Below are 24,200 nucleotides of genomic sequence, written 5' to 3'. Positions count from 1 at the left end.
GATCACCTTTGACTTTAATGGTGGTTTGAGATCCGAAGTCCTTGAAATATTTATATTTGTTTCGTTTTTGTGAATCCCAAAACCCCACGGAACGTTGAATAAGTCTTTCTTCGACAAATTTGGAGAAAGCTGCTTTTCCAAGTTCATCCCTATTCAAAATGTCATTTGCAATTTCGGTAGACGGTACAGCAAATGTCATCAAATTATGGATATCACCGTCAAGAAATGGATTGCCTTCTTTGGAAATTGCTAAGGATATACTTATGGCATGTTTAACAATTTTATATCCTTTATTTCCATAGCTTTCATGGTGAAGCGATGAAGGGGTTCTATTTTCTATGCCTGCTTGTTCCTTAAATTTTTCAACCATCGAACTTAACAGTGGTGCAATTGTGAAGTAATTTTGGAGAGCTGTAGGGTTTCCTGTTATTCCAACGACTCCGCCTCTGATCTTCATTTTCTTATGTTCCTGTTCAATTGCATGGTCAGGATCTAATGAAGTGAATGGAACTTTACCTTTGGTAATAACAAAGTTGCCATTGTTTAAAAAGCTCCAAGTTTCGGGATCTTCAATTTCTAGCTCTTTCATGTCAGCTATGTATAAAGGTGCCCAGCGACCGTAATTTTGTTGATCGTGGGCGTGAAAGTATATACACATTTCTTCTAGGGTTGCTAAATGAAGCTTCCAGTTGGCGCTGCGAGTTGCATGGATAAACGAGAGCAAGTTAAGAACTTGCTTAATGTAGTTTTGAAGAAAGGCTCCGTTCCCTTTGCATTCGGATGTTCGAACTTTTAGCTTTTGAAGAACGTTCTCATTGTTTAAAGCTTTTTGAGCTGCTAAGACGTCTGATCTGAGAGAAGATGGTTCTTTATCATCTTCGAATAATTTCTGGAGCTCAATCATTTGTTTTGAAACATGAAATTTTTCGTCTACAGAAAGTGTATTCTCCAAAAATAAGGAGTGAATAGCGAGAAGTGTGATGATGTGTGCTTCTAGACCTCTATACACGTGTCGCCCCTCTAAAATCTGACTGACTGTTGCTGCCCCATATACTCCAGCCACTTCCCAGGCCACATCAAGACCACTTCCTTCAATGTACTTTCATAAGCATTTTAAAGAAGCCATAATTGTGTGTAACGATCCCAAACGGAACACCCAGTGTGTTTTGTAATCTTTCATTTTAACGGCGCGATCGTACAAATCACCATCGAGGGTAATTATGGGTCTAGATCCACCTCCACTTATGGTGTTGTTAATTTTCTCAGCATGGGCCAAAATGGTTCTTAAAACAGGCCATTCGGTTGGACTGCGACCATATAAAGGCGTTACTATACCGATATCACTTTCGTCCACGGCTTCCACTATGTGAGAATGGAATGCTCCCCAGGTTGGAATTTTACTTAAATTTCCTTTAGCCACCAATTCAGGTTCATCTACTACATTCTCTTGGTTTTCATTTCGGACACTCATTTCTTTTTCGACATAGTCACTGCTTTGGGTAGAGTTCGCGCCTTCTTCATCGGAAACATTTACATCGCAGACTATTTTCTTCGTAATATTAGGCATAACTGCTGTAGACGCAAGAAGTAACCAAAGAATCGATAAGTCTGTTGCTGAATTAATGGTGACAGAATCATTTATGTTCCCCAATGAAATGTATGGAGAAAATGATGAATAATGTATTTCTGGATCAAGAGGTTTGATGCACGGTAAATAATCAATATTGATTAGGGTTTGGTTTGAAATTAAGCTTTTGTCAGAAAATCTGCATAATTTTCTCAGAGATTTAGCTCCTACGCTTCGCTTCTGAGCAATTAACAAATCTGCGCCATGATATTATCTGTGGCAAAAATGGGCCGAACTCCTTCTTTAACGAAAGCTGGCAAGATGTTTCTAATGCTGTTTTCAGTCAACGTCTCCTTGATAATATAATCAGACAGACTCTTTGTTATTCTTTTGACATTCTTGTAATTAATTGAAAGATTGAGGTCGTAAAAAAATTCTAAATCTTGTTTCGATCTATTTCTTTGATACATCATTAAAGCATTTCCAACTGTTAAGGGGGTTTCACGGTTTTTACAAAACCCAGACCCAAACTTCCCTTTATACGAGACTTGCCGTTTTGATTTGAAGCATGAAACCACATGCTGAGCCAAAATTTTTGCGGCTGCAATAGCCTCATCATTCCTCTTACCAGTCAGGGTATCTTGCGGGCCAACTATTATCCATTCCATAAGTTGTGTGAGTTTTTTTGGAAATTTAAAGTCAGAGAAAGATCCTTCAAATTTCCATTCTGTCATTTCACTGATTTCCCGTCTAGCCGCCTTAGCCGTCTCCAAAAAGCACCCCATCTCATCGGCAATATTTTGTTGTTCAAAATATTCTTCTAGGATCAGATCTCTGGTCTTGGTACGAAATACCTTTTGAGAAAATCGACCCCTTTTAAAAAACTCTATATCAGAAATGTTTTTCTTTAAAAGTGCCTTGATATGTTTCTTGAAGATATCTTCGGGTAAATGTGGAACACTTTTCTCGTTGAGTAGGGTTTTGTATTTTATATTCAGAGTGTTCATATCCGTTTCTGGCCTTTGGCAAGTGTCAGTTGGTGTCAGACAATGCTTAACTATGTTAACTATTTCCAAATCACAGATAGGTCTTTCTAGTTGCATATCAGGTATAACTTCGGAAGACTTTTTGACCTGCAGTTCTACATTTTTTGTTTCGTGGCGAAGGCAATTCCTGTGGTAGCGCATGTTTTGGGCAAATGCGTCTTTATCCTCCACCAAATAAGCTAACCTGGCGCGTACTTCTTCTCTTTTCGAATGGGTTTTGATTAAAATGAATTTATTACCCATATCAGGGGTACAGACTTTGAATGTTTTCGAACCATCGTCATGTTGGCAAAAAACGCATAGTTTATCATTGAATGAAACCCGTACTCTTTTGTTTTCTCTCATGGTGCTCTCTGAAGGTTCTTTACGTTTTGGCCTACCTCTCGTTTTGGAACTTGAAGTACTCAAGACACTTTCCTGCAGCTTTTCATAATTCAGAATGTTTGTTTGATTGCAAAAGGATTTGTAGCATTTACGATGATAAAAAATTGGGTTTTTGTCATCAAATACAGTTGTTTGAATGCGGCTGAACGAATCACCGTGTTTTCCGAGAGCATACCACCTTGATGAAAAGTTCTTAATTGTAGCCAGAGATTTTGATGTAGCCTCTGAAAATGCATCATCACGTTTCCCGTTACAGACCGTACATATTGACATAAGTTCATGATCTTTTTCTTTAGCACTAGCCATTGTATTAAATCGTTTCTAATTTTGACATACACATTTTTCTTTTGCACGTTAACCTAAGAGTCAACTAACTTTCGAGGTGAGAAGCTAGCTAGAATATGGAAAGATGTGTTGTTTGTAAAAGCTGTGAACACTGTATGGAAAATTTTCTAAACCCACTCACCGAGAGGTCAGATACTCTGAATCGTTGCCTGCACTGAGATAATACATTCCTTCTAAGACTGAATCAATTCCCGTCATTTTGTTCAACCGAGATATCGAGTACATGACCCCTTGAATCCACATTCTTAAGGCGGGATTTTACCCTCGACACGCGACTTTGAAAACCAGCCTTTACAATGCAGAAAGGTATCGTGTGGATTCCAAGTAGTGCACGTGGACGGTATGAATAGAAAGAATTTACTCGAGATTTTAAGGGATTTTACTCGGGGGTATTATTAAGCATTTTTGGTGTTTTTGAACTATTTTTTCATTCTTTGGATTATTAAACATTTAATGAGATAGTTATTCACTTAATTTCAGTTTAGTTAATGTATAATGTATCATATTAGTTGTTTGATTAGCTGAAATATAATTTTAAGATAGGCGTGGAAACTTGTTCGTATTGTGTGCAAAATAAAAAAAGGTGAAAAATATTCCAAACTTAAACACAGAGCTCTTGAATTCACAAAGTTCCAGCAACAAAAAAGTGAATTTTTCGTTTAATTGAAAGAGTTAAAACTAATTAATTTCAGCTGATGAAATTTTGAAGACAAGTCTAAATCGATAGCTTATCATGTTTTTAACATATTTCACTTATAAAATCAAACTTGGCTAATTCCGCCAAGTAACACCGAAAAATTAACAACTCTCCCCTAACTAATCCTTTTTAGTCAAAGATAGAAATGGAACTATTTAAAACTTATACCAAGAAAACGCTATTAGTTATCAAATGCATAGTTCTTTGAGAAAAGGTTATGAAACACGAGTTTTAGACTGACGACTACTCTTACCAAATATTTTATCAAGTAACAGTGATACTGGCATGAATCTATACGACAATAGATATATTGTTTTATAGATTCATGATACTAGTATATTATTATACATTCAGTCAACAAGGTTCTTCTACAATTTTTAGCCCTAATTTACGGTACATGACAAGTGTTTAAAGTAAAACGTTATCTGAAAAGCCGTTTTAACCACACAATACGTCAAGGAGCAATTAAATTAGCAAATTATCTATGACAATTTATTGAACCAAAAACACCATTTTTCATCTTCAGCGTTATATTACGATATAAGATGAGGCTATTAGTTTATACCAAGCTGTATTGAATAGTTGTAACATTTTCGCATACCTTATTTTGACCTTGACTGAGAGTGCAAACTTCAAAGTAACAAAAACCATTCTAAATTCTATAGGAACTGTTTTAAACTGATAAAAATTAATCTTACAGAAAAGTAAATCAATTGAAGTAAAGAAGGTTTTTCTCCCAAAGCAACGCAAATCCATTGAAGTGTTTACTATCCGTATTACATCATGGAAAACACTACTGTCAAATCTTGTCCCAAGTGATGCTTGGTACCAAAAAAGACGCCATTGCGCCCTAAACGGTCCAAATATTCTTGACTTAATATCAGTATTTTATTATTTGATTATATTAACTTCTTGTAATAGCGTCAGCTATTAAACCTATTTTTAGCTAGGTAATAACCAGACCAGCTAGAAACGGATTAATTCAAGATCATCTTGAAGCTTATACTGAAAGAATTGCGAAAGGAAGTATACATTAGCGCTATGGTATCAGATTACAGCTGTTTACCAGACTTCGGATAGACGTAAAACAAGCCCGTCGGAACCTTTTTTAGGAATATTCCACATCTTGGAAGTATTGGGAAAAACAACATTGGCATAGTCAAAGAACTCACGCGGGTATATTGAGGCAACCTTCAAATTCTGGTTTAATTCGAAGCCGATTTGTTCGAAAGCTCATGGTGTCGAAATAATTTCTTTATATATTGGTTCCTATGGTTGGCGGGGGATGGTGAATTAGGGAACTGTGCATAGCATCAGAGGATCAATTTTCAGGCTAAAAGGGCAATTTTTGTTAAATCGGGATTGTGTGCGTGTGAGTTTGTTGTTTTTTTTTAAATATATTTTTTAGAGTTTGCGCGTACGCGTAAGAACTTGAAGTACCCCAAACATTGGACCAACTCTTAAACTACCTCAGCGATTTAGAAAACATGATATTGTTCTTCGTTAACACATACGAAACGAAAATGCCATCCTCAAGAACAACTACACCAAGCTAATACATAAATCTTAATTTCGTGACTTGTTAAAATATTTTCCGAAATTTTGGTGATTTTTCCATTCAAGGTAAACTGACATCCAATTTCATACCGATTCTAAACGTCTTTAGAAGTTGTTAAAACAGCCTAGTAAATCAAAATAATTTTCACTCAACTACAAGTAAAAGTAGTTTTCGTTCTTCAATATTTCTTCGATGCTGGAATGCGGTTTTATTATAGGTGGTATTTCTCCATCTTGTTAATAACGTGATAAGATATTAAATTTTTTGTATTGAAAACCGTAATCTTATCATAAAGGTTATATTTAGGGATTTGTTTTCTCGTTGACTAGTGAACCTCACAACATAACGTTTTTAGTAATAACTGAAAATTGGGGAAAATTTTGGGTAAAAAACTAGAAGGGAAACCGTTTTTATCATTTTAATTTTAAAATCATTCGGAAGTATTTCCTGAATGTTTCACTATACTGACTGGTCCTATAATTAGTAGAAGAATCAATAAAAATCACTTGATTTTCTACTTCACCCTCCCTTTATAAAGTTAGAGAATTGTCACCATTACTGGGCCTAACAAAATCCTCAAGTGCGAAGGAAGGTTAATGTTTGGGTTGGCATTATTATAAACCGAATTATCCTTATCGGACCCTTCTTCTTCCGTGGGAAATAATTTACTTGAACTTCCTGCATCATGAGTTTAGCGCTTGCAAATTTATTGCAAGATATGGACAGTCGTCTTGAAGAGTGCCTCCACCACGATGCAAGACACATTACGTTGAGGCGTTTACCAGTCAGATTAGAGGTTGTAATTTGAGACCTAAGTTCTAAGGCTAATCGTACGACTGAGCTATGAATTGTTCTGTTCCACTCAAGCATATTCCACAATATTCTTTTGTACCTTCGCATTTCCTTAAAAAAACCTGAAGTACAAAACATTTATTTCCACACTGTATTAGAGATCTATAATTAGTATAGTGGCGTCATCCGTTGGGAGTATTGGGGTGTTGTCCACAAAGGAAGGTGTCGTTCTGATGTTTTATCACACTATATATGGAAAGTAGGCCTAATGATCCCAATAATATTACTATAATGTGAAAATTCCATTATTTTGAAATTTATTGATGTTTTCCAAGAGTTTTAGAGTAAGTGTCAACAAGATATACTTACAAGTTCAATATTTTTCTATCTGGGCTTTTGAATACGAACTCATATGTTGACTATACAGGGTGCTTCAAAAAGGGTTTTAAGACCGAAGATAAGTGGGTTCTAAAGGCGATATGGAGCCGAAAATGTTGTATGACATTTCGCCCTAAAGGCCACCCTTTTTGAAACTCTCCGTATGGATTTTAATGGTTTATACTAAAATGTGGAGGAAAATGTATCTTTAAAGGGAGGGTGAACTCCGGTGAAGTAGAAAATCAAGTGATTTTTTATCGATTTTTCTACTAATTATAAGACCAGCCTGCATAGTGAAACATTCAACAAATACTTCCGAATGATTTTAAAATTCAAATTAGGTTCAGATTTTAAGGATAATTTTAAACAAGGACTGCTGACCAATCGCGTAACGCCCTGCCTTTTTGTTAACAAAATTCTCGTGGCACGTTCCGCATTGAATGAAATTTATCACGAGATTTGATAAAATTAGCCGCGCGACGTGACAATCGTGGCGCAAGACACGGAGCGTGCCACGAGAATTTTGTTAACAAAAAGGCAGGGCGTTACGCGATTGGTTGGAAGTCCTTGTTTAAAATTATCCTTTAAATCTGAACCTAATTTGAATTTTAGAATCATTCGGAAGTATTTCCTGAATGTTTCACTATGCGGACTGGTCTTAAAATTGGTAGAAGAATCGATAAAAAATCACTTGATTTTCTACTTCACCCTCCCTTTAATGATGTTCTTCTAAGAGCTTTAGCCTATTCAAGATAGAAAAAGCCTCTTTCGAAGATCATTAATGTTTCTCTCTGCGCTAGGTACCAGCTTCAATAATTTTATGTAAAAAGCTAAGAGGAATACGGTAATTTCGAACAATGGGACATTGATCAGCTCGCACGTTGAAATAGTGTTGACGTCACGGAGAGGTATTACACTGTGCGTGTGTCTGTCATCGCGTTTGTAGTTGGCAAATCCGAGCAAACGTGTTTGCAGAAAGCAATTTTTGGCTTCTACTCCCATCGTTAGGATTAAGAAGTACGCAGCGATTGGCTAAGGTTACGAGAAACGTCTAGAACGAAACAATTTCAAATCGATTAAATCATGTTAAATCTGAGTACGACAAACGATTTTAAATATAACGTTCCAACTGTAAGTACAAACACTCTTTTTATTCTTGCTTTTTTAGGCCGTTTCATTTTCTAATTGTGTCGTGACAGAAAATAGTCTAATTTATATAGTCATGACTCTAGAGACAAGAAACTGATTTCAATGTTTGCAAACATTATTACACACCAGATCAAGGAACAACATTTTTTTTAATGATGTTTTCGAAGAGTACTTTTGGAGTAAGTTAAAACAAAAGAGAACCAGAAATATACTTACGAAGATCAACATTTGTCTATCTAGGCTTTTAAATACGAGCTCATATGTTGTTTATACAGGGTGCTTCAGAAACGTTTTTAAGACTGAAGATAAGTGGGTTCTAAAATCGATTTGGAATCGAAAATTTTCTATGTTATATTGTCCTAAGGGCCACCCTTTTTGAAACTCCCGGTATATGCATTGTAATGTTTTGGATAACATACTAAAATGTGAAGGAAAATGTATCTTTAATGATGTTCTCCTAAAAGCTTTAGACTATTCAAGATAGAGAAAGCCACTTTCGAAGATAATTAGTTTTTCTCTCTGCGCTAGATACGAGCTTGAATAATTTTAGGTATAAAGCTAAGAGGAATAATGTAATTTCGAACAATGGGACAGTGGTCAGGCCGCTCATCGAAATAGCCGGGTGTTGTGTTTTAGAACTTCAGTATATTTTCAATACGAATCTAAAGCAATGAACCTGATCAATATTTGTCCGTTAAAGTCTGAAAATTTAGTTCTTTAATTTAACGAAACGTTTTTGGGAATGGGGTTTGAAAACCAATTGGATCCGTAGGTCTTGCGCCAGGACGCGATCACTTTATTTTTTGGATTTATTCGGGTGTGTTTGAGGTGCGAATAGGTGGTAGAGTTGAAGAACTAAGCTTTAGATTTTTTCAAATAATGTTTTCATTCAACCTTGGAGTATAATTTTAGTTGCTAGAAATAAATGTGAATCTACAATTTCAAGAGCCAAACAATTTCAAATCGATTAAATCATGTTAAATCTGAGTACGACATACGATTTTAAATACAACGTTCCAACTGTAAGTACAAACACTCTTTTTTTCTTGCTTTTTTAGGCTGTTTCATTTTCAAATTGTGTCGTGACAGAAAATAGTCTAATTTATATCGTCATGATTCTAGAGACAAGAAACTGATTTCAATGTTTGCACATATTATTACACACCAGATCAAGGAACAACATATCTCTTTGGCAAATTCGTATATTGTAACCTTCCCAATACTACGTATGTTTGAGAATCAATCAAAAGATCCTACTGAATTATGTAGGGTGAATTACCTAATTAACGCAATTATAAACTCAATTCTAACAGATGAAATAACACATCGGCATTCTTGATATTGCCGTTATGTACGGTGTCGACCCTAATTTGAACTGCCCTCGACTCTCTATATATTAAAAAGATATCTTATTGAAGGTCAGATCGGTGTTATGACTTAAATTCTAACACTTTAGAATTGTTCTTTTCACCATGCACTATGCATATACAGTTGAAGCAGGTTTAATCATGTATTCAAGTAGTCGCTGTGTTATTTGACGACACACCTAGCAATATTTAGGGCAAAAATCAAAAGTACTTGATAAAGATAGCAAGTGACGATACACTGTCCTTTAAATTTCTTAATATATTCGAAACCAATGTGGAGTGCGAGGTTTTTCGAATCGAGTTGTCCGGAAATTGTCTATTTAATATTCACTCTTAACTTCTGTCTATAACAAGGAGGAAAAATCCGGGTTTAATAAAACATTAGTGGCATACTAATTATTTTTATATTACTTACGGCGACACAACTTTCAGATTGAACTATGTGACCCCTCAGCGTGTACTTGAACTTCTCATTAATTCGAACCACTCAGACAAATACAATCATTACTGGAATGCAGCTGAAGCTACAAGGCTTGGGGTAATTATGATGCATTTCTTTTATCATTTCCGCTTTTACCCAGGCTTAAAATTGGTCAGCGTTTAATTAACATTACTCTTTCACTTTAGATTATAGACGGGTTATTGTTTCCAATGGGAATAGCAGAGAGCCATACAAACGAAGTGCACATTTCTCCTGTTGTGGCAGTTTCTAATGCTCAAATCTACACTGTCGTATCTCGACAGAGTTCAGGCTCGGATCGTTATAATATATTAGGATTAAGTCCAGCTGTTTGGATCGCAACTGCATTCACAATTGTTCTCATTCCTCTCTGCGCCTTTATAATCAATCGTTTACAACACAAAATAATGGGAACTAAAAAGAAGGATTCCGTTATGCATTTTATCTGGGTTCTGTTGTCTGATCTGCTACAAAATGGTATTATCAACCAAAGATGTTTTTCTTTAAATTCTTGGTTTTCATAAATTATTTAATTTTTAGCGCAAGGTGATTTGGGTCGAACGTTTCGAGGATTCTTCATTTACGGCGCGTTTGCTTTGTCAGCTAATGTTTTAATGAAAGCATTTTCTGGGAATTTGAAAAGCGAACTCATGATTTCAAAGTCTGATTACATTAACTCGTTTGAAGATATCTTGAATAAACCGAGTATCCAACCCGCTATAACCACTAGAACGAAATTCTTCACTTTATTCATAGTAAGACTTACGATTTAAATAATTATAACACACTCATAAATGTATTCATAGTAGTAACACTTAGTAATGGCCATCTTCGCTGAAAGGTTTCATTTCAGCAAACATACAACTGCTCACCTTCGTATTTACCCTTTCCTTTTCATGTGATACTCACAGGGCTCTACGCAGTAACTTTGTTTGTACTAAAATCACTTCCTTCGAATTTGGTTAGTTTAAGTCACTTTTCGGAAAACTTCATTAGTATTAATTTTTCCAAAAATTAATACTATGTATAATACTTTTCTTCGCTATATGCCACTTTTTTTGTTGGATTTTTGATTCTTGAACATGATGATTTATAAAGTAATATATTTCAATCGCACATGTGCATTATGTTTTAAACACAAAATTAGCGAGATTACATTTGTAGTACTGACCCCAAAATCATTTGATTAAAATCAAATATTTATCTATTTTTTAAAAAAAAATGTTTTGTAAGATTCCAAGAAAAAGTTTAAGAAACTTAACTTGAAAAGACCTCTAATTGAAAGAAATCATGGTTTAGGCAAATTTCAGTTTAAGTTTTCCCAGAACTCCATTTTTCTTGTCACTATTGTGGTCAATTTTAACTGGAGTAAGATTCGAAATAGGCTAGGAAATGAAATAGCGGTCAAGCTAGTCTTTTTGTAGAAGCAAATGAATGTAACAATATGAATAGCTCTGTAGAAAATATCTAATAGCTACTGAAATGTCATGATTATTTCGCTTTTGGTTAATTTTGACTCAAAAGATTTCAGGTAGGTAATTTATTAATTAGGAGTTCAATAGAAATCAAAAAACTCAAATAAATCAAGGAAAATAAAAAAAATCAATAAAAATAAAAATAAATCCGATTTAAATTTTATTAGTTTTTTTGAAAAAAGGAAAAAAATCTACAACCCTTGTTTTTAGTCACTTTGGAGACACTTTTTGATTCCTATTTTTAGTCACTTTTTTTCCACCAAATTTGAGTTTGTATCAGCTTGTGTTATTCGTTTCGTGTTGCCAATGCAGATTGCATATAAGTTTTTTCATGTAACTAATTATTGCAAAATTGTAATACTTTGAACGCAGGAAGATACTTCTCCTATATATGTCAAAATGCAAAACCGAATGAATGAAAACGGATGGTATTTTGATCATCTTCATGGTATTAGAAAAGATTTTTATGTTGGCAAATTTGCCTTGATTCAAAGTGGCAAACTCCAGTGGGATCTTTTCAGCTGGATGAGTAAAGATAGAGTTGTTTACACTGGAACCGAAAAATATGCCTTTGAAAGCACTCATTTCTTGTCTAATAGAAGACTGCCTCGCCACATGAAAGAACGCCTTGACTATCTGTACGTAATTCAATCATACTGGAAATTTACGTGTGATAGCTGCGGGATAACTTCACTGCTCTGGGCGGTGTCTGAGTTCTTAACCCTTTGTCTCTACCTATAAGTGTTTATTAAGAGCCGCGATTGATGTAGACCCTAGCATGCTTAGCATCGTTCGAAAAGAAATGAGCATACATTCAAAGCCAAACAGAAATAATATTAAGACTGAGGCCGTAGCGAGGGCGCAAGCGACTTGTATTGTGATTCACGTTTCCTCTGATCTATCAAAAAAATATTTACTCCACTATGAAATCTTTCATCAAGAAGAATCAAAAATTATCCAACTCTGTGAATTCCTGAATGCCGATGACAATTCTTTGAAAAGAGGAAATAGATTACGTCATTAAGTAGATAGCTGATTGTTTTTCATAAGAATCTAAATATAAATGTACGGGGCATGCAGTTATTTCTATTTGTCTTTGATCTTATTAAGAAAGCAATCAATCGATTGATATTCTACTATAGTCCTCTTTAATTTCGAAAATAGTAATAATAAAATAATTTAATAATAATGTTTGGGTTGTTTTTGTTTCCTTTAAAAAGGAATTAGCAATTAGTTGTGAATCTTTTCTCTTTTTAGTACAGCGAGATACGTCGATACTGACCAGATTGCTCAAAGTACAAGATACAGCGATTTTAAACGAAGAGAGGCGATGTCCTTTGAAAAACCGCAATTAAATGAAATCTCTGTCTTGAAAGTCGAATTTTTGTCGCCAGTCTTTGTTCTATGGTTCTACGGAATCTTTGCATCTATCGTCGTCAAGCTTCTAGAAGTTACCTACTTTTTCATTTTTATTCGTAATCGTAAAATGTAAAGTTTAGGACAGTAGGAATTGAGAACATCAACCGCATACTGGTAAGCTTATTGACCAAGGGTAAATATGAGCTCATTAAAATTGTTCTTGGGTATTACTAAATGGATTCTTGATTATTTTCTTATTATAATTATTATTGTGAATTGTCTTTGTTGTGAAACTAATAGCAGTTGATGTGAATTCACAGAATACATTGTTATTTAACCTAAGACCATTAAGATTTAACTTTATGTCAGTAAACACACCTTCAAATTGAAAATAAAATTAGTTGGAAATCGTTTAAAAAATACTACCCCTAGGTAATACAATTATGTTCACTGCTTTTGAACGGACTAAAATATAAATACATGTTTTTTCTTGTTGGGCTCTGTTATGAGCCGGTTTAATTTAAGAGCACAGATTTGAGAAGAGATCAACAACACAATTAAGAAAACCCTGACTTCTAAACCACTCTTTGTGAATCATAATGTTTTGATGCCAGAAGTTTCAAAAGATCATCCTGATTAAACTTTGTCTAAAGTAAATTGTTTGATAGAAGTAAATTAAAATATTGAAATGAGGATATTTCATACTTTCAATTGGCAATGAGCATGCGCAGAGAAATATTAAAATTTACTGCAGATAAAAAAGAATTTATTCACATATTAGTTTCTTTGTTTAAATGAAATAGTGTATGGTTTTGGGATGTGAAATTGATTTCGAGTCTCTGCCTCTAAGCTGGCTTCGGTCAAAACTCCGCCTGGATGTATTTCCAAGCGTTGAACTAAATTGGCCAAAATTAGAAACAGATCATTCCTGGCCAGTTTTTCGCCAACACAAATTCGTTTTCCTTCGCCGAAGGCCAAGAATCCATTCATCTTTTCACCGCAGTATTTTCCATCAGAATCCAAGAAACGTTCGGCCATGAATTTCGTGGGTTCTTTCCATATTTCGGGGTCCACATGAATTGCTTCCGCGTGAAATATGACATTCGTTCCTTTTCTAATTTTGATTCCTCCCAGTTCGGTGTCAACGTTAGTCCTGTGAGGAACTCCGTTAGGAACCGCCGGTTTAAATCTCAAACTTTCAGAAATGAACGCCCAGGTGTAGTTGCAGTTCTTACGGTCCGATGTCAATGGCATTCTTTGTCCTTCATATCAAATATTATTAACAATAAAATGTCATACATTCTACATTTAGACATTGAACATTGAGGCATAATAGTAAGGGTAAGGGCGCTAACCGTTCGGTTCGAAATTCAAAAGCTATTATGAAGCCACTTTCTCAATCTTACTTACCGATCTGTTCGTCAATTTCTTCCCTTATTCTCTTTTGTACATCAGGAAAGTAGGCCAAAAAAAGCATTATCCATCGCATTGTACTTGCCGTAGTCTCCGTACCAGCTTCATAAAAATAAGATTAAAAATTTATAATTTAATACATAAAAATATATTTTCATACTTGGATGATCACTAACCCAAATAAAGAACACCAATGATTTTCATCATATTGTCATCATCGAGATATTCTTTGTTGTCTTTATTCTCTTCGTCAGCTTCCAAACCCGCCATTAAAACAGCGTCCGAAAAGTTGCGGATTTCTCCTGCAAATAGAGGAAATTAGAATACCCAGGCGTATACTCTGGTAGGCAGAGTTTTCGCTACCAGCCCGACTCGTTCTCATACTATCAGTAGTAATATAAGTTTCATATATTACTACAGTATGAACATAAAATCCAATAATACCAGAATCGTATATGGTATAGCGTTAGTTCTTTCTTAAGCCTTGGCAATTTAAGATGGTAAACTTTGAGTGCCCTTGCTATTATTACCTCTTTGAAAAGTTTTCCTATTATTGTTAAATTTCTTCCTTAAAATCTGTGCAAACTTAATGGCCATGTTCTTCATCATTTGATCCCGTCTGTAATACAACAATAGCAACAAAGTAGAGAAGTCTCCCGGGCAGTTAACGGCATATTCTTGTAACGTATCGTTGATATCAGTTAGACGCTTCATTTCTTCCGGATCCACTTTGCCAGATCTGTTCATTCATGATGTGTTCATTTTAAGATCACAATTTTGCGTGAAATGAAGCTTATCACTTGCCCAAAAGCTGTTTCGGTAATAATATCGATGACTAATTCTTGAATATGAACTGCTGGATTGACTGGTTTCCCGTATTGAAGCATTTTTGCAATAAACGATTCGGAATTCTCCCTTACGATGACAGCTAACTTTTCGGAATCGGAGAATTTTCTAATTTGGGAATAATTTAAATTTCATCAGTGTGCTGGACTGAAACTATTTTTAACGACAGTTAACTGGCATCATAAGTGGATCAGATTACAGATCCCTATGATCGATCCACTTATGCTGGCAAATAATCGAATTCAACCTTGCTCATTGTCGTATAAGCTCAGAAGCTGAACGAATTTTGAAATTTCATACGCTAGAGTATTCCGTTTTACTGATTCGTGATAGCTCTCGTTTTGCAATTGACAAATTACTAGGAAATAATTCCACTATACCATAATTACTACTAACTGAAGTACCGCCATAAGTCCAAGCAATGGTTCAACCAAACGACATTCGAATCGACATTAAAGCAAAAATAAAACTAAAACTTATCCTCATATCAACAGGAGAAACGCTCAGGGGGTGCCTCGCTTGAGGAGGGGTGATATGTACATAATGTACAAGCTTCAGGGCAAAAAGGAGGGATTTTACTTTGGCCTGGTATAATTCTATTCTTTATTTCCTCATCTACAAATTGAATACGGAAAACCTTTCAGAGCTCTCCGAAAGCACCGAAGAACAGTAAATGGAATACGCTATATTAGTCAGTTATTTAATGTATGTTTTACCTTATGGCTCCTGCTGCAACTTTACGGGACACTTCCCACTTTTTATTATTTGGTTCCATCGTAATACTTATAATATGCTCGTTCATATGATTGACTTTAAAAATTACAAAAAAGAAATTTATAAGGTTAAATTCAAATCGTCATCGATGTAAGCGTGAAACTCAAAGGAAGAACAGACCCTTTTCAAAAGGGTTCCTTGTTAAAGGATAAAGACGGAACATGGATTTGGTTTGTAGATCCAAAAACGTTAGATAGGGCTTCAACGTTATTGGGGCACCAAAATCTTTCTGTTTGAAGTAATACCAGAAATATATTACTTTACACGAAGTTCACTTCTCCCTACCTCGCGCCGGCCATCATCTATGAAGTATTTTTACAGGCTAGAAACGGTACCACTCCTCCCGAACAGCGAGGCAGAGAGGTGAAAATAAAAACACTAGCGTCGCGTAGTGAGAAAAATGTGCTTTTCTTACAATCGTATCATGGTTGTATCTTATACAGCGGCTTCTCACTTGCGCGAAATACAGTTGAATCCTGCCGTTTCTAAGATACGTCAGATTATCTTGGCAGTGGCCATTTATCACATTTCTCTCTCGAAAGGAAAATTTTTTCTCTTCGCGACTAGCGCGCGTCGGGAGGGGGAAAACATTCACGCTCTTCACTCTTGCAAAGATTTTTTTCGGGTTTTCTCTTCATAGATGATGTCCACGATACTAACCATTATTGAAGTGAACTTCGTGTAAGGTAATATATTTCTGGTAATACCTAACGTCTTAGGAAAACACCAGACTCTTATTTTACCCCTAATTTAGGAAAGAATACATTAAACCCTAGCTAACCATGTTTTAAAGTAAATCATTAACAAACCTCCCTACGAAAACGTTTCTTGAATTCTAAGGTTTTTTAAATATTGCTTGGTATGCCTTAATTTTTAAAAAGCTAAGAGAATGTTTTTTATGAAAAGGCCAGCAAATTTCAACTTTTGAAACTTGGAAAATTCATATAAATTGCACGGTAGACGGAATACTTTTGATTCAAGTTTGGAAAACTTACACGATCTAAGACTTGGTCTGGAAATGATATCATTTCGTTTCGTGATGAGTCCTTCTTTGGCTAATTCCCAATCTGCCACAACAATATTAGGTTCATCGCACATCCACAAGGTGTAAATCCCTCCGTATTTTTTCTTGCATTCGTCTAAGACTTCCTTCGCCGAATTAGCTCGATGAAACTCTTCGAAATAATTAAACAAAGATAAATTAAAACACAAGATGCGGTTATACCATATTCGCAATGCAGCAGACAAGGCTTAGCAAGCGGGTTTTAACCAACTGGAAAAGATACATCGTGTAATCTGGAGAAGTTTTCATCTACAACTTCTTGCTAAGCCTTAGCGGAATGGCGAATAATGACAAAAATCTCGCAGTGTCAAACTAACATAAATTATGCTAATCATACTCAACAAATTTCCAAAAAACGGTAATGGCATAGGACCCGGTGGCAATTCCTTTACTCTGATAAATAGTCTCACTATGTAAAATGTAAATAATCCAATTGCTACTGAAATCAGCCACGATTTTATAGCAAAACTGCTTTCGAACGACTGCACGCTAATAGAATCCATCCTGGTTAGCCAAAAGTAGTAATAAAACTGGTTAAAACTTTAAAATCAAGCGCTACTAGTTAGAACAAGCACAGTAACCTGATATTTGGTTCCATATCTCCTTATTTAAACTCCTTTGACTCGCGTTACAGAATGACGAGTGCACTCACCAATCACTCCGTCGAGTAATAATCTCACTGGTTAACTATTTGTAACTAAACCCTCGACCAACAAGGCCATTCGTCAATTTTTAGCTCAATTTTACGGCATATGACGAGGCTCTTACTTTTTACCAAGCAGTTGTGTGTTTCGTTTTTTACAATGGAGTTTTTCACCGCGGTGTTTCACGGTTTTTAGCCATTTCGTAGTATACGATAGGCTCTTAGTTTGACCCGAGCCGTCGTAGTAGTAGTAGTAGTAGTAGTAGTAGTAGTAGTGGCCGGGGTTGTCGCTTCGTTATCGTCAGATTTTAGCTTAAAAGGAACTTTATATTACCACAACCCACCCATAGGGGTTACTGGGCTCGGTTAGAGATTTAATTTTAATTAAAATTTTTTCAGGTCAGACCCGGGAATCGAACCCGGGTCGCTGGCGTAGTAGACAAACATTCAAACCACTCAACCATAGAGACTTGATAGAAACCCCGAGTTTTTAATCATTTATTTTTATCTCTAAAATGTCGGGGTGATGTGGGGTGGGGTACCTCTTAATCTGTGGGGTCGGATACTTTTGAATTTTTATCTGTGGGGTCGGATACTTATGAATTTGTATGTTTGGGGTTTTTATATTCGTTTTCTTTTTATGTATGCGCTAATTAAATAGATAACGATTTTCCCCGACTGTTTAGAGTAGGGAATCGAGGGGCTATTCACTCTGATTTTATGCACGGTAAATCATTTAAGCATTGAAAAGATAGCGCTATTCACTCATTAGGGTAAGGTATAGAGGGGCTATTCACTCGTACGATATGGCTACTATTACGAGCCCTTGGGCCGTCTTGTTTTTCTTCAAAACTTGCCGAGGTTAATGGTAATAGTTATTATAAGGCGCTGTCGGTTCGCTGTGCCATTGTTGCTATCCATCATACCTCATTGAAAAGGATCCCACCTGTAAATAAACAAAAAAAACTTATTGTGAATATCTATCCCTTGAAAATATCAATCTTTATCTATTAGTTTAATTTAATTTTTTACTAATTTTTTACTTCGATTGATTTTCTTAAGAAAGAAACAGGTTTCAATAGAAATAAGATCAAATTGAAGTTCATATAGTTGTTGTCCTCAACAATTGTATTCAATTGCTCAGAGTAAGGTAATTTAAATAATACACTTTGAACGTTTTAATTAGACGTCCAGTTAATAGACAATATATTTTCTAGAAAAATGTTGAAGTGGTTTTTTTTAAGAGCTTACTGAATCATTTAACAAATGATTTATTTTTTTCACAACGAAAAAAATCAACATAAGTCAAACTTGTTAATGCGGTTTCATTATGCTGTGAACTTTACCATCTTGTTAAATACTTGATAACTTGATAAGATATTATTTTTTTTTTCTTTATAAGATAAAGGCCGCTGTAAAAAACTCTTTAACAATAATACGAATTTTTTTCTTCAAGTTCACACAAATCCCAAAGCATATTGACCCTTGAGAGACGCTGTAAGAGGTTTTTATCGGTAGAGAGAATGTATGCGATTTATTTTCTTCACGGTGCTGAAACCCAATATATATTGATAGCTGAAAGAGATGCATTTCTATATAAACCATACTTAATTTGTCAGGCTGCCTCCACATTTTCCACAGGTGACTGATTGGTGGGGGAACAAAACCATTAAAACAAAGCACTAAAGTTCAGATAAGAATTATGTAGTTCAGTAGGGAACTCGCACATATTTCATTATTAGGACGATAATTTTATAATCAATTCAATTAATCAAAACTCATTTGGCTTAGAGTATAAAAAAATTTATATCATTTAGTATGGAATTGCTGTAAAACAAGAAGGGAAACCATTACTAATAGTCGTTTTACTTGTGACGACGAATAAGAATTAAGTGAAAGAAAGTGGTTGACAAGACGTATGCGAAGATTCATGAGCACGCCATAAACACCATATTTAAAACATTTATTCAAAAATTACTTTCTCAGTTTAAAAGAAACAGTGTATGGTTTTGGGATGTTAAATTGATTTAATGTTTCTGCCTCTAAGTTGGCTTCGGTCAAAACTCCACCTGGTTTGATTTCCACGCGTTGAACTAAATTGGCCAATAGAAGGAATAGATCATTCCTAGCCAGTTTTTCGCCGACGCAAATTCGTTTTCCTTCGCCGAAAGCCAAGAACCCTTTAATTTTTTCACCGCAGTATTTTCCATCAGAATCTAAAAAACGTTCGGCCATGAATTTTGTGGGTTCTTTCCAGATTTCAGGGTCCATATGAATCGTTTCCGTGTGAAATATGACATTGGTTCCCTTTTTAATTTTCATTCCTCCCAGTTCGGTGTCAACGTTGGTCTTGTGAGGCACTCCGTTGGGAACGGACGGTTTAAATCTCAGACTTTCAGAAATAAACGCCCAAGTGTAGTTGCAATTCTTACGGTCCGATGTCAATGGCATTCTTTGTCCTTCATATCAAATAAAAAAACTTATACTGTAGCCATTTTCTCAACGTATCTAGGTGGGCTTTGAGGGAGGAGCTAGACTAATCATTATGCATGATAAATTTGGTGTCACGAATACTTAAGTCCACACTAACCGATCTGTTCGTCAATTTCTTCCCTTATTTTCTTTTGTACACCAGGAAATAAGGCCAAGAAAAGCATAATCCATCGCATTGTACTTGCCGTAGTCTCAGTACCAGCTACAAAGAAAGATTTAAATTACTAAACTTTTACATAACAAGTTGGGAAACCAAAATAATCCTCTCCGTGTCGAGACGAGGGCTATCTATGATGTTTTTCTTAAATAATTAAATATATATAGGGCCTAATTGATATTTATTATTTTAATCGCCAGTAACTTAATTCTATTTAAGTCGTTTTATGAAACGTTGTTCCTAAAATCCTTTTCAATATACTTATGGTCAACGTTTCACTTTTAGGGAACACCTATTTCATAATTTCTGTAAATGTAGGGTAATGATGAGAAAAGCCGCAATTGCGTGAACCTTTGGTGGAAGCCCTGGCTATACGTTTTACGTAACTCTAGTTGATCGTCGCGTTCATCTTAACCCTAACGATGATAATGAAATAGAAGACAAAATTGCTTTCTGTGAACTGCGAACGCGTTCCGGATATTGCATGTACGTTTGCTCCGATTAGCCAACACACATATACAAGTGACGTCGTCGTCACTCGGAGATGTAATAAACATAATTCCATGCTTGGATAATCACTAACCCAAATAAAGAACTCCAATGATTTTCATCATATTGTCATCATCGAGATATTCTTTGCTGTCTTTATTCTCTTCGTCAGCTTCCAAACCCGCCGTTAAGACAGCGTCCGAAAAATTACGGATTTCCCCTGCAAGTAGTTGAAATTAGAATCCCAAGGAATTTTAGAGTTTTCGCTACCAATCCGACTGGTTCTCATACTTTCTACAGTTATACAATAATGCCAGAATCGCATATGTATAGCGTTAGATCTTCATTAAAGGGTCTGTAAAGTAGTCGGCGGACCGTTGAATTTTTGTTTTGAAAAAGTCGTTATTGACGTGACAACCCTACGGGGATAAGCAAAACTAAAGTCTTTCTTTCGAGGAAAATTGAGTTGAGGCATTTTTCTGTTTGTGTTATAAAATTGGGCCAATCACAGCTCCTTTGCTATTGCTAATTTGAAGGTCCTAGCAAACGCAGCGGGGGATCTCGGACTCTCTGGGGAAACGCCGGAGTGGGGAGGCTCACAACTAATCACATCAGAGATTAACAGGATCCGAGAAACAGCATTACAACCACGCATTAATTCCTCACTGACGCGTTTTACTGCAGCTGCTAACGTCAATGATTGGGGGGGGGGGGGTGTCTTAAAAAAACTCAACGGTCCACCGACTTTTTACAGTCCCTTTCAGAATTGGAGATTTATGATGGTATACTTGGAGTGCCATTGCGATTTTTACCTCTTTCGAACGTTTTCCTATTATTGTTGAATTTCTTGCTTAAAATCTCGGCAAACTCAACGCACATTTTCTTCATCATTTGATCCCGATTGTAATACAACAAAAGCAACAAAGTAGAGAAGTCTCCCGGACAATTAACAGCATATTCTTGTAACGTATCGTTGACTGAAGTTAGACGTTTCATTTCTTCCGGACCCACTTTGCCAGATCTGTTCATTCATAATGTTGTTCATTTTAGAAACTCAATTTTGCGTGTGATGAAGCTTTTCACTTACCCAAAAGCTGTTTCGGTAATAATATCGATGATCAATTCTTGAATATGAACGGCTGGATTGACTGGTTTCCCGATTTGAAGCATTTTTGTAATAAAGGATTCAGTATTCTCCCTTACGATGACAGCTAACTTCTCGGAATCCGAGAATTTTCTAATTTGGGAATAATTAAAATTTCATCAATGTGAGGGTACTATTTTCAACGACAGTTGACTGGCACCATAAGTGGATCATATCACAGCTCCTTATGATCCACTGATGCTGGCAAAAAATCGTATAAGCTTGGAAGCTGAATGAATTTTGAAATTTCATAAGCTAGAGCATTACATTTTAGCTCTCGTTTTGCGATCACTGCCGAGCTAGGGCTCGTGAATGGAAAATATGTTTAAGCGGGAGTAGATCGAGATCTACAAATTGAAGAAGCAAAACCTCTCAGAGCGTTCCGACATCATAAAATAACAGTAAATGGAATATGCTATCACTTAGTTAAGTAATATATTTTTTACCTTATAGCTCCTGCTGCAACTTTACGGGTCACTTCCCACTTCCTATTATTTGGTTCTATCGCAATACCCATGATATGATCTTTCATATGATTGACTTTAATAATAACAGAAAAAGGTATATAGGTTAATTTTAAATCGATATCGAGGCAAGCGTGAAACTCATAAACTCAAAAGGAGAACAGACTCTTTTGAAAAGGGTTGCTCGTAGTATCGTGTGATTGGTACAGGGTTTAGACGTAACATTGATTGGGTATGTGGATCCAAAGACGTCAGATAGGACTTCAACCTTACTAGTCCACCAAGTCAATTTGTTTGAAGCCATATGTAACATTTTTGGACACAATCGAGTATTCAATTCGACGAATTGAAATTGCCTTTTTTTGGATAAACTAGTATTCGAGTTTTTGGAAACATTATTTACATCAAATACAGTTTCCAAAAACAAGTAAAGTTTCCAAGGAGTTAAATTTGTATTGAAAACGAGAATTCGATTGAAAATGGACGGAGGTCACATGACATATATCAAGCGGTTTTTTGTATTTTAACTCGATTTCGCAGTTCGCAATGTTTTATTTTTCTCTCACGTCATAAACTCAATTTTATTGTGCGAAGGGAAAAATTCCATTCAATGCGGAAACGACAATACTTTTAGACTGCTACATGTACTTATAAAACGATTATTCGGGTAGGACCAAATAATCGAAGTTTCGAGCACCCGTTTTTCCAAAAAAAAAACGAGTACTCGAATTAAATTTTTTTGGGAAAACAAGTAATAATCGTTTGTACTAGTACTAATTCTTACAAATTCAACGGAATGCATTTAGTTCAAGTTTTTTTTACAGGAAAGGAAAAACCTACACGATCTAAGATTTGGCCTGGAGATGATATCATTTCGTTTCGTGATGAGTCCTTCCTTGGCTAATTCCCAATCTGCCACAACAACACTAGGTTGATCGCACATCCACAAAGTGTAAATGCCTCCGTATTTCTTCTTGCATTCGGCTAAGACTTCCTTCGCCGAATTAGCTCGATAAAACTCTTTAGAAATAAATAAACCAAGATAAATTAAAACACATGCGATAATATGCTGTTATATTATATTCGCGATGCAGCAGAGAAGGCTTAGCAAGCGGGTTTAACTGACTAATTAGGAAAGAAGCAGATTGTCATCTGGAGGAGATTTTCATTTACAAATCCTTGCTAAGCCTTAGCGGCATGGCGAATAATGACGAAAATCTACTAGTGTTAAACTAACAAAAATGATTCTAGACATACTCAACAAATTTCCAAAAAACGGTAATGGCATAGGACCCGGTGGCAATTCCTTCACTCTGATCCAAAGTCTCACTATGTAAAATGTAAATAATCCAATTGCTACTGAAATCAGCCACGATTTTATAGCAAAATTGCTTTCGAACAACTGCGCGCTGTTTGAATCCATCCTGGTTAGCCAAAGGTAGAAATAGAACTGGTTAAAACTTATAACCAAGCTCTACTAGTTATCAAAAGCATAGTTACTTCATAAATAGTTCGCAATCTCTTAATATAAAAAACTTTATCTTGAGTTATAGAATGAAGACTGCACTCACCAAACGTTACGTCAAATAACAATGTAACTGGTATTAACTATTATAACTATGCACTCACAGAACAAGGCCATTCTTCAATTTTTAGCTCCAAATCACGGAGAGTTTCGAGGCTTTTACTTTATACCAGCAGTTGTGGTCTACGTTTTATTCGATGGAGTTTTTCATTGCGGTGCTACCCGGTTTCTTTTCTCCTTCAAAACCTGCTGAGGTTAACGGTGATAGTATTAGGCGGTGTTGGGTTTGCTGTGCCATTGTTGCTATCCAACTTACCTTATTGAAATGGCTTTCATCTCTAAATAAGCAAGAAACTTAGTATGAATAAATTAATCAAGCTTAATTTATTAATTTAAGTATCGAATATCGATTAATTTTCCAATGATAAAAACAGTTTTCAATCGAAATAAAATCAAACTGAACAATTGTCTTCAATTGAATGGAAGAAAGTTGCATTATTATGGGTTTGATTAATTTCATCTTGTTATGAGCTTGATAAGATATGTTTTTGTAATAATCTTCAAATAAATTTTTTTTTTGAAACGACAGTTTTGGGGGAAAAGGACTAAGCA

At 35.5% G+C, this 24,200-nt stretch overlaps 3 protein-coding genes and 1 long non-coding RNA gene across 11 annotated transcripts; 2 read left to right on the top strand and 2 right to left on the bottom strand.

Annotated features, from left to right (window-relative positions):
- The first annotated feature begins 7,139 nt into the window (after positions 1–7,139).
- Positions 7,140–12,289, top strand: LOC149709227 (uncharacterized). Of its 4 annotated transcripts, XM_089864614.1 has the most exons (9): positions 7,140–7,898; positions 8,000–8,095; positions 8,157–8,938; positions 9,039–9,142; positions 9,716–9,821; positions 9,911–10,220; positions 10,284–10,498; positions 11,591–11,666; positions 11,740–11,843. In XM_089864614.1, the coding sequence occupies exons 3-9, from the start codon at positions 8,891–8,893 to the stop codon at positions 11,745–11,747; spliced, it is 867 nt and encodes a 288-aa protein (XP_089720740.1). In that variant the 5' UTR covers positions 7,140–7,898; positions 8,000–8,095; positions 8,157–8,890; the 3' UTR covers positions 11,748–11,843. The 4 variants fall into 4 exon arrangements, with proteins under 4 accessions (XP_089720740.1, XP_089720737.1, XP_089720738.1 ...); XM_089864611.1 differs by having other exon boundaries at positions 7,140–7,863; positions 7,936–8,095; positions 11,591–12,289; XM_089864612.1 differs by having other exon boundaries at positions 8,157–9,142; positions 9,230–9,821; positions 11,591–12,289.
- Positions 12,290–13,321: 1,032 nt separating this feature from the next.
- LOC149709225 (steroid 17-alpha-hydroxylase/17,20 lyase-like) lies at positions 13,322–18,493 on the bottom strand. Of its 4 annotated transcripts, XM_089864608.1 has the most exons (11): positions 18,360–18,493; positions 17,442–18,262; positions 17,255–17,370; positions 17,011–17,177; positions 16,606–16,785; positions 15,553–15,646; positions 14,795–14,944; positions 14,521–14,729; positions 14,167–14,292; positions 13,988–14,092; positions 13,322–13,839 (listed from the first exon to the last, which is right to left on the bottom strand). In XM_089864608.1, exons 3-11 carry the CDS (start codon positions 17,269–17,271, stop codon positions 13,355–13,357), a joined length of 1,533 nt encoding a protein of 510 aa, XP_089720734.1. In that variant the 5' UTR covers positions 17,272–17,370; positions 17,442–18,262; positions 18,360–18,493; the 3' UTR covers positions 13,322–13,354. The 4 variants fall into 4 exon arrangements, with proteins under 4 accessions (XP_089720734.1, XP_089720733.1, XP_089720735.1 ...); XM_089864607.1 differs by having other exon boundaries at positions 17,255–18,262; XM_089864609.1 differs by lacking the exons at positions 17,255–17,370; positions 17,442–18,262; positions 18,360–18,493 and having other exon boundaries at positions 17,016–17,151.
- LOC149709226 (uncharacterized) lies at positions 16,191–17,203 on the top strand. Its single transcript, XR_016381328.1, has 2 exons — positions 16,191–16,450; positions 16,517–17,203. It is a non-coding gene; the product is annotated as an uncharacterized LOC149709226 (long non-coding RNA).
- Positions 18,494–19,262: 769 nt separating the features above from the next.
- LOC149709224 (steroid 17-alpha-hydroxylase/17,20 lyase-like) lies at positions 19,263–23,995 on the bottom strand. Of its 2 annotated transcripts, XM_089864606.1 has the most exons (11): positions 23,905–23,995; positions 23,693–23,834; positions 23,564–23,624; positions 23,321–23,487; positions 22,904–23,083; positions 22,046–22,139; positions 21,543–21,692; positions 21,268–21,476; positions 20,550–20,675; positions 19,907–20,011; positions 19,263–19,775 (listed from the first exon to the last, which is right to left on the bottom strand). In XM_089864606.1, the coding sequence occupies exons 3-11, from the start codon at positions 23,566–23,568 to the stop codon at positions 19,291–19,293; spliced, it is 1,521 nt and encodes a 506-aa protein (XP_089720732.1). In that variant the 5' UTR covers positions 23,569–23,624; positions 23,693–23,834; positions 23,905–23,995; the 3' UTR covers positions 19,263–19,290. The 2 variants fall into 2 exon arrangements, with proteins under 2 accessions (XP_089720732.1, XP_089720731.1); XM_089864605.1 differs by having other exon boundaries at positions 23,564–23,834.
- Positions 23,996–24,200: the final 205 nt, after the last annotated feature.

The sequence above is a fragment of the Phalangium opilio genome, unplaced genomic scaffold (genome assembly GCF_054372755.1).
Source record: "Phalangium opilio isolate 3A_F unplaced genomic scaffold, DU_Popi_V2 ptg000013l_1, whole genome shotgun sequence".
Classification (NCBI taxonomy): Eukaryota; Metazoa; Arthropoda; class Arachnida; order Opiliones; family Phalangiidae; genus Phalangium; species Phalangium opilio.
The sequence above is the reverse complement of the archived record's forward strand: the minus strand, read 5'-3'. Positions and strand labels throughout refer to the sequence as shown.

Excerpts from the sequence above, each read along its gene's own strand:
- LOC149709227 (XM_089864611.1), top strand. The coding sequence starts at position 8,891 with ATGTTAAATCTGAGTACGACATACGATTTTAAATACAACGTTCCAACT. Across the intron at positions 8,939-9,038 it reads TTAAATACAACGTTCCAACT|AGACAAGAAACTGATTTCAA; the intron begins GTAAGTACAAAC and ends TCATGATTCTAG. Across the intron at positions 10,221-10,283 it reads GTCTGATCTGCTACAAAATG|CGCAAGGTGATTTGGGTCGA; the intron begins GTATTATCAACC and ends TTTAATTTTTAG.
- LOC149709225 (XM_089864607.1), bottom strand. Across the intron at positions 14,945-15,552 it reads GTTGCAGCAGGAGCCATAAG|AAAATTCTCCGATTCCGAAA; the intron begins GTAAAACATACA and ends TTCCCAAATTAG. Across the intron at positions 13,840-13,987 it reads AGAAATTGACGAACAGATCG|GACAAAGAATGCCATTGACA; the intron begins GTAAGTAAGATT and ends TTTGATATGAAG.
- LOC149709224 (XM_089864605.1), bottom strand. Across the intron at positions 21,477-21,542 it reads ATTACCGAAACAGCTTTTGG|ATCTGGCAAAGTGGGTCCGG; the intron begins GTAAGTGAAAAG and ends ATGAATGAACAG. Across the intron at positions 19,776-19,906 it reads AGAAATTGACGAACAGATCG|GACAAAGAATGCCATTGACA; the intron begins GTTAGTGTGGAC and ends TTTGATATGAAG.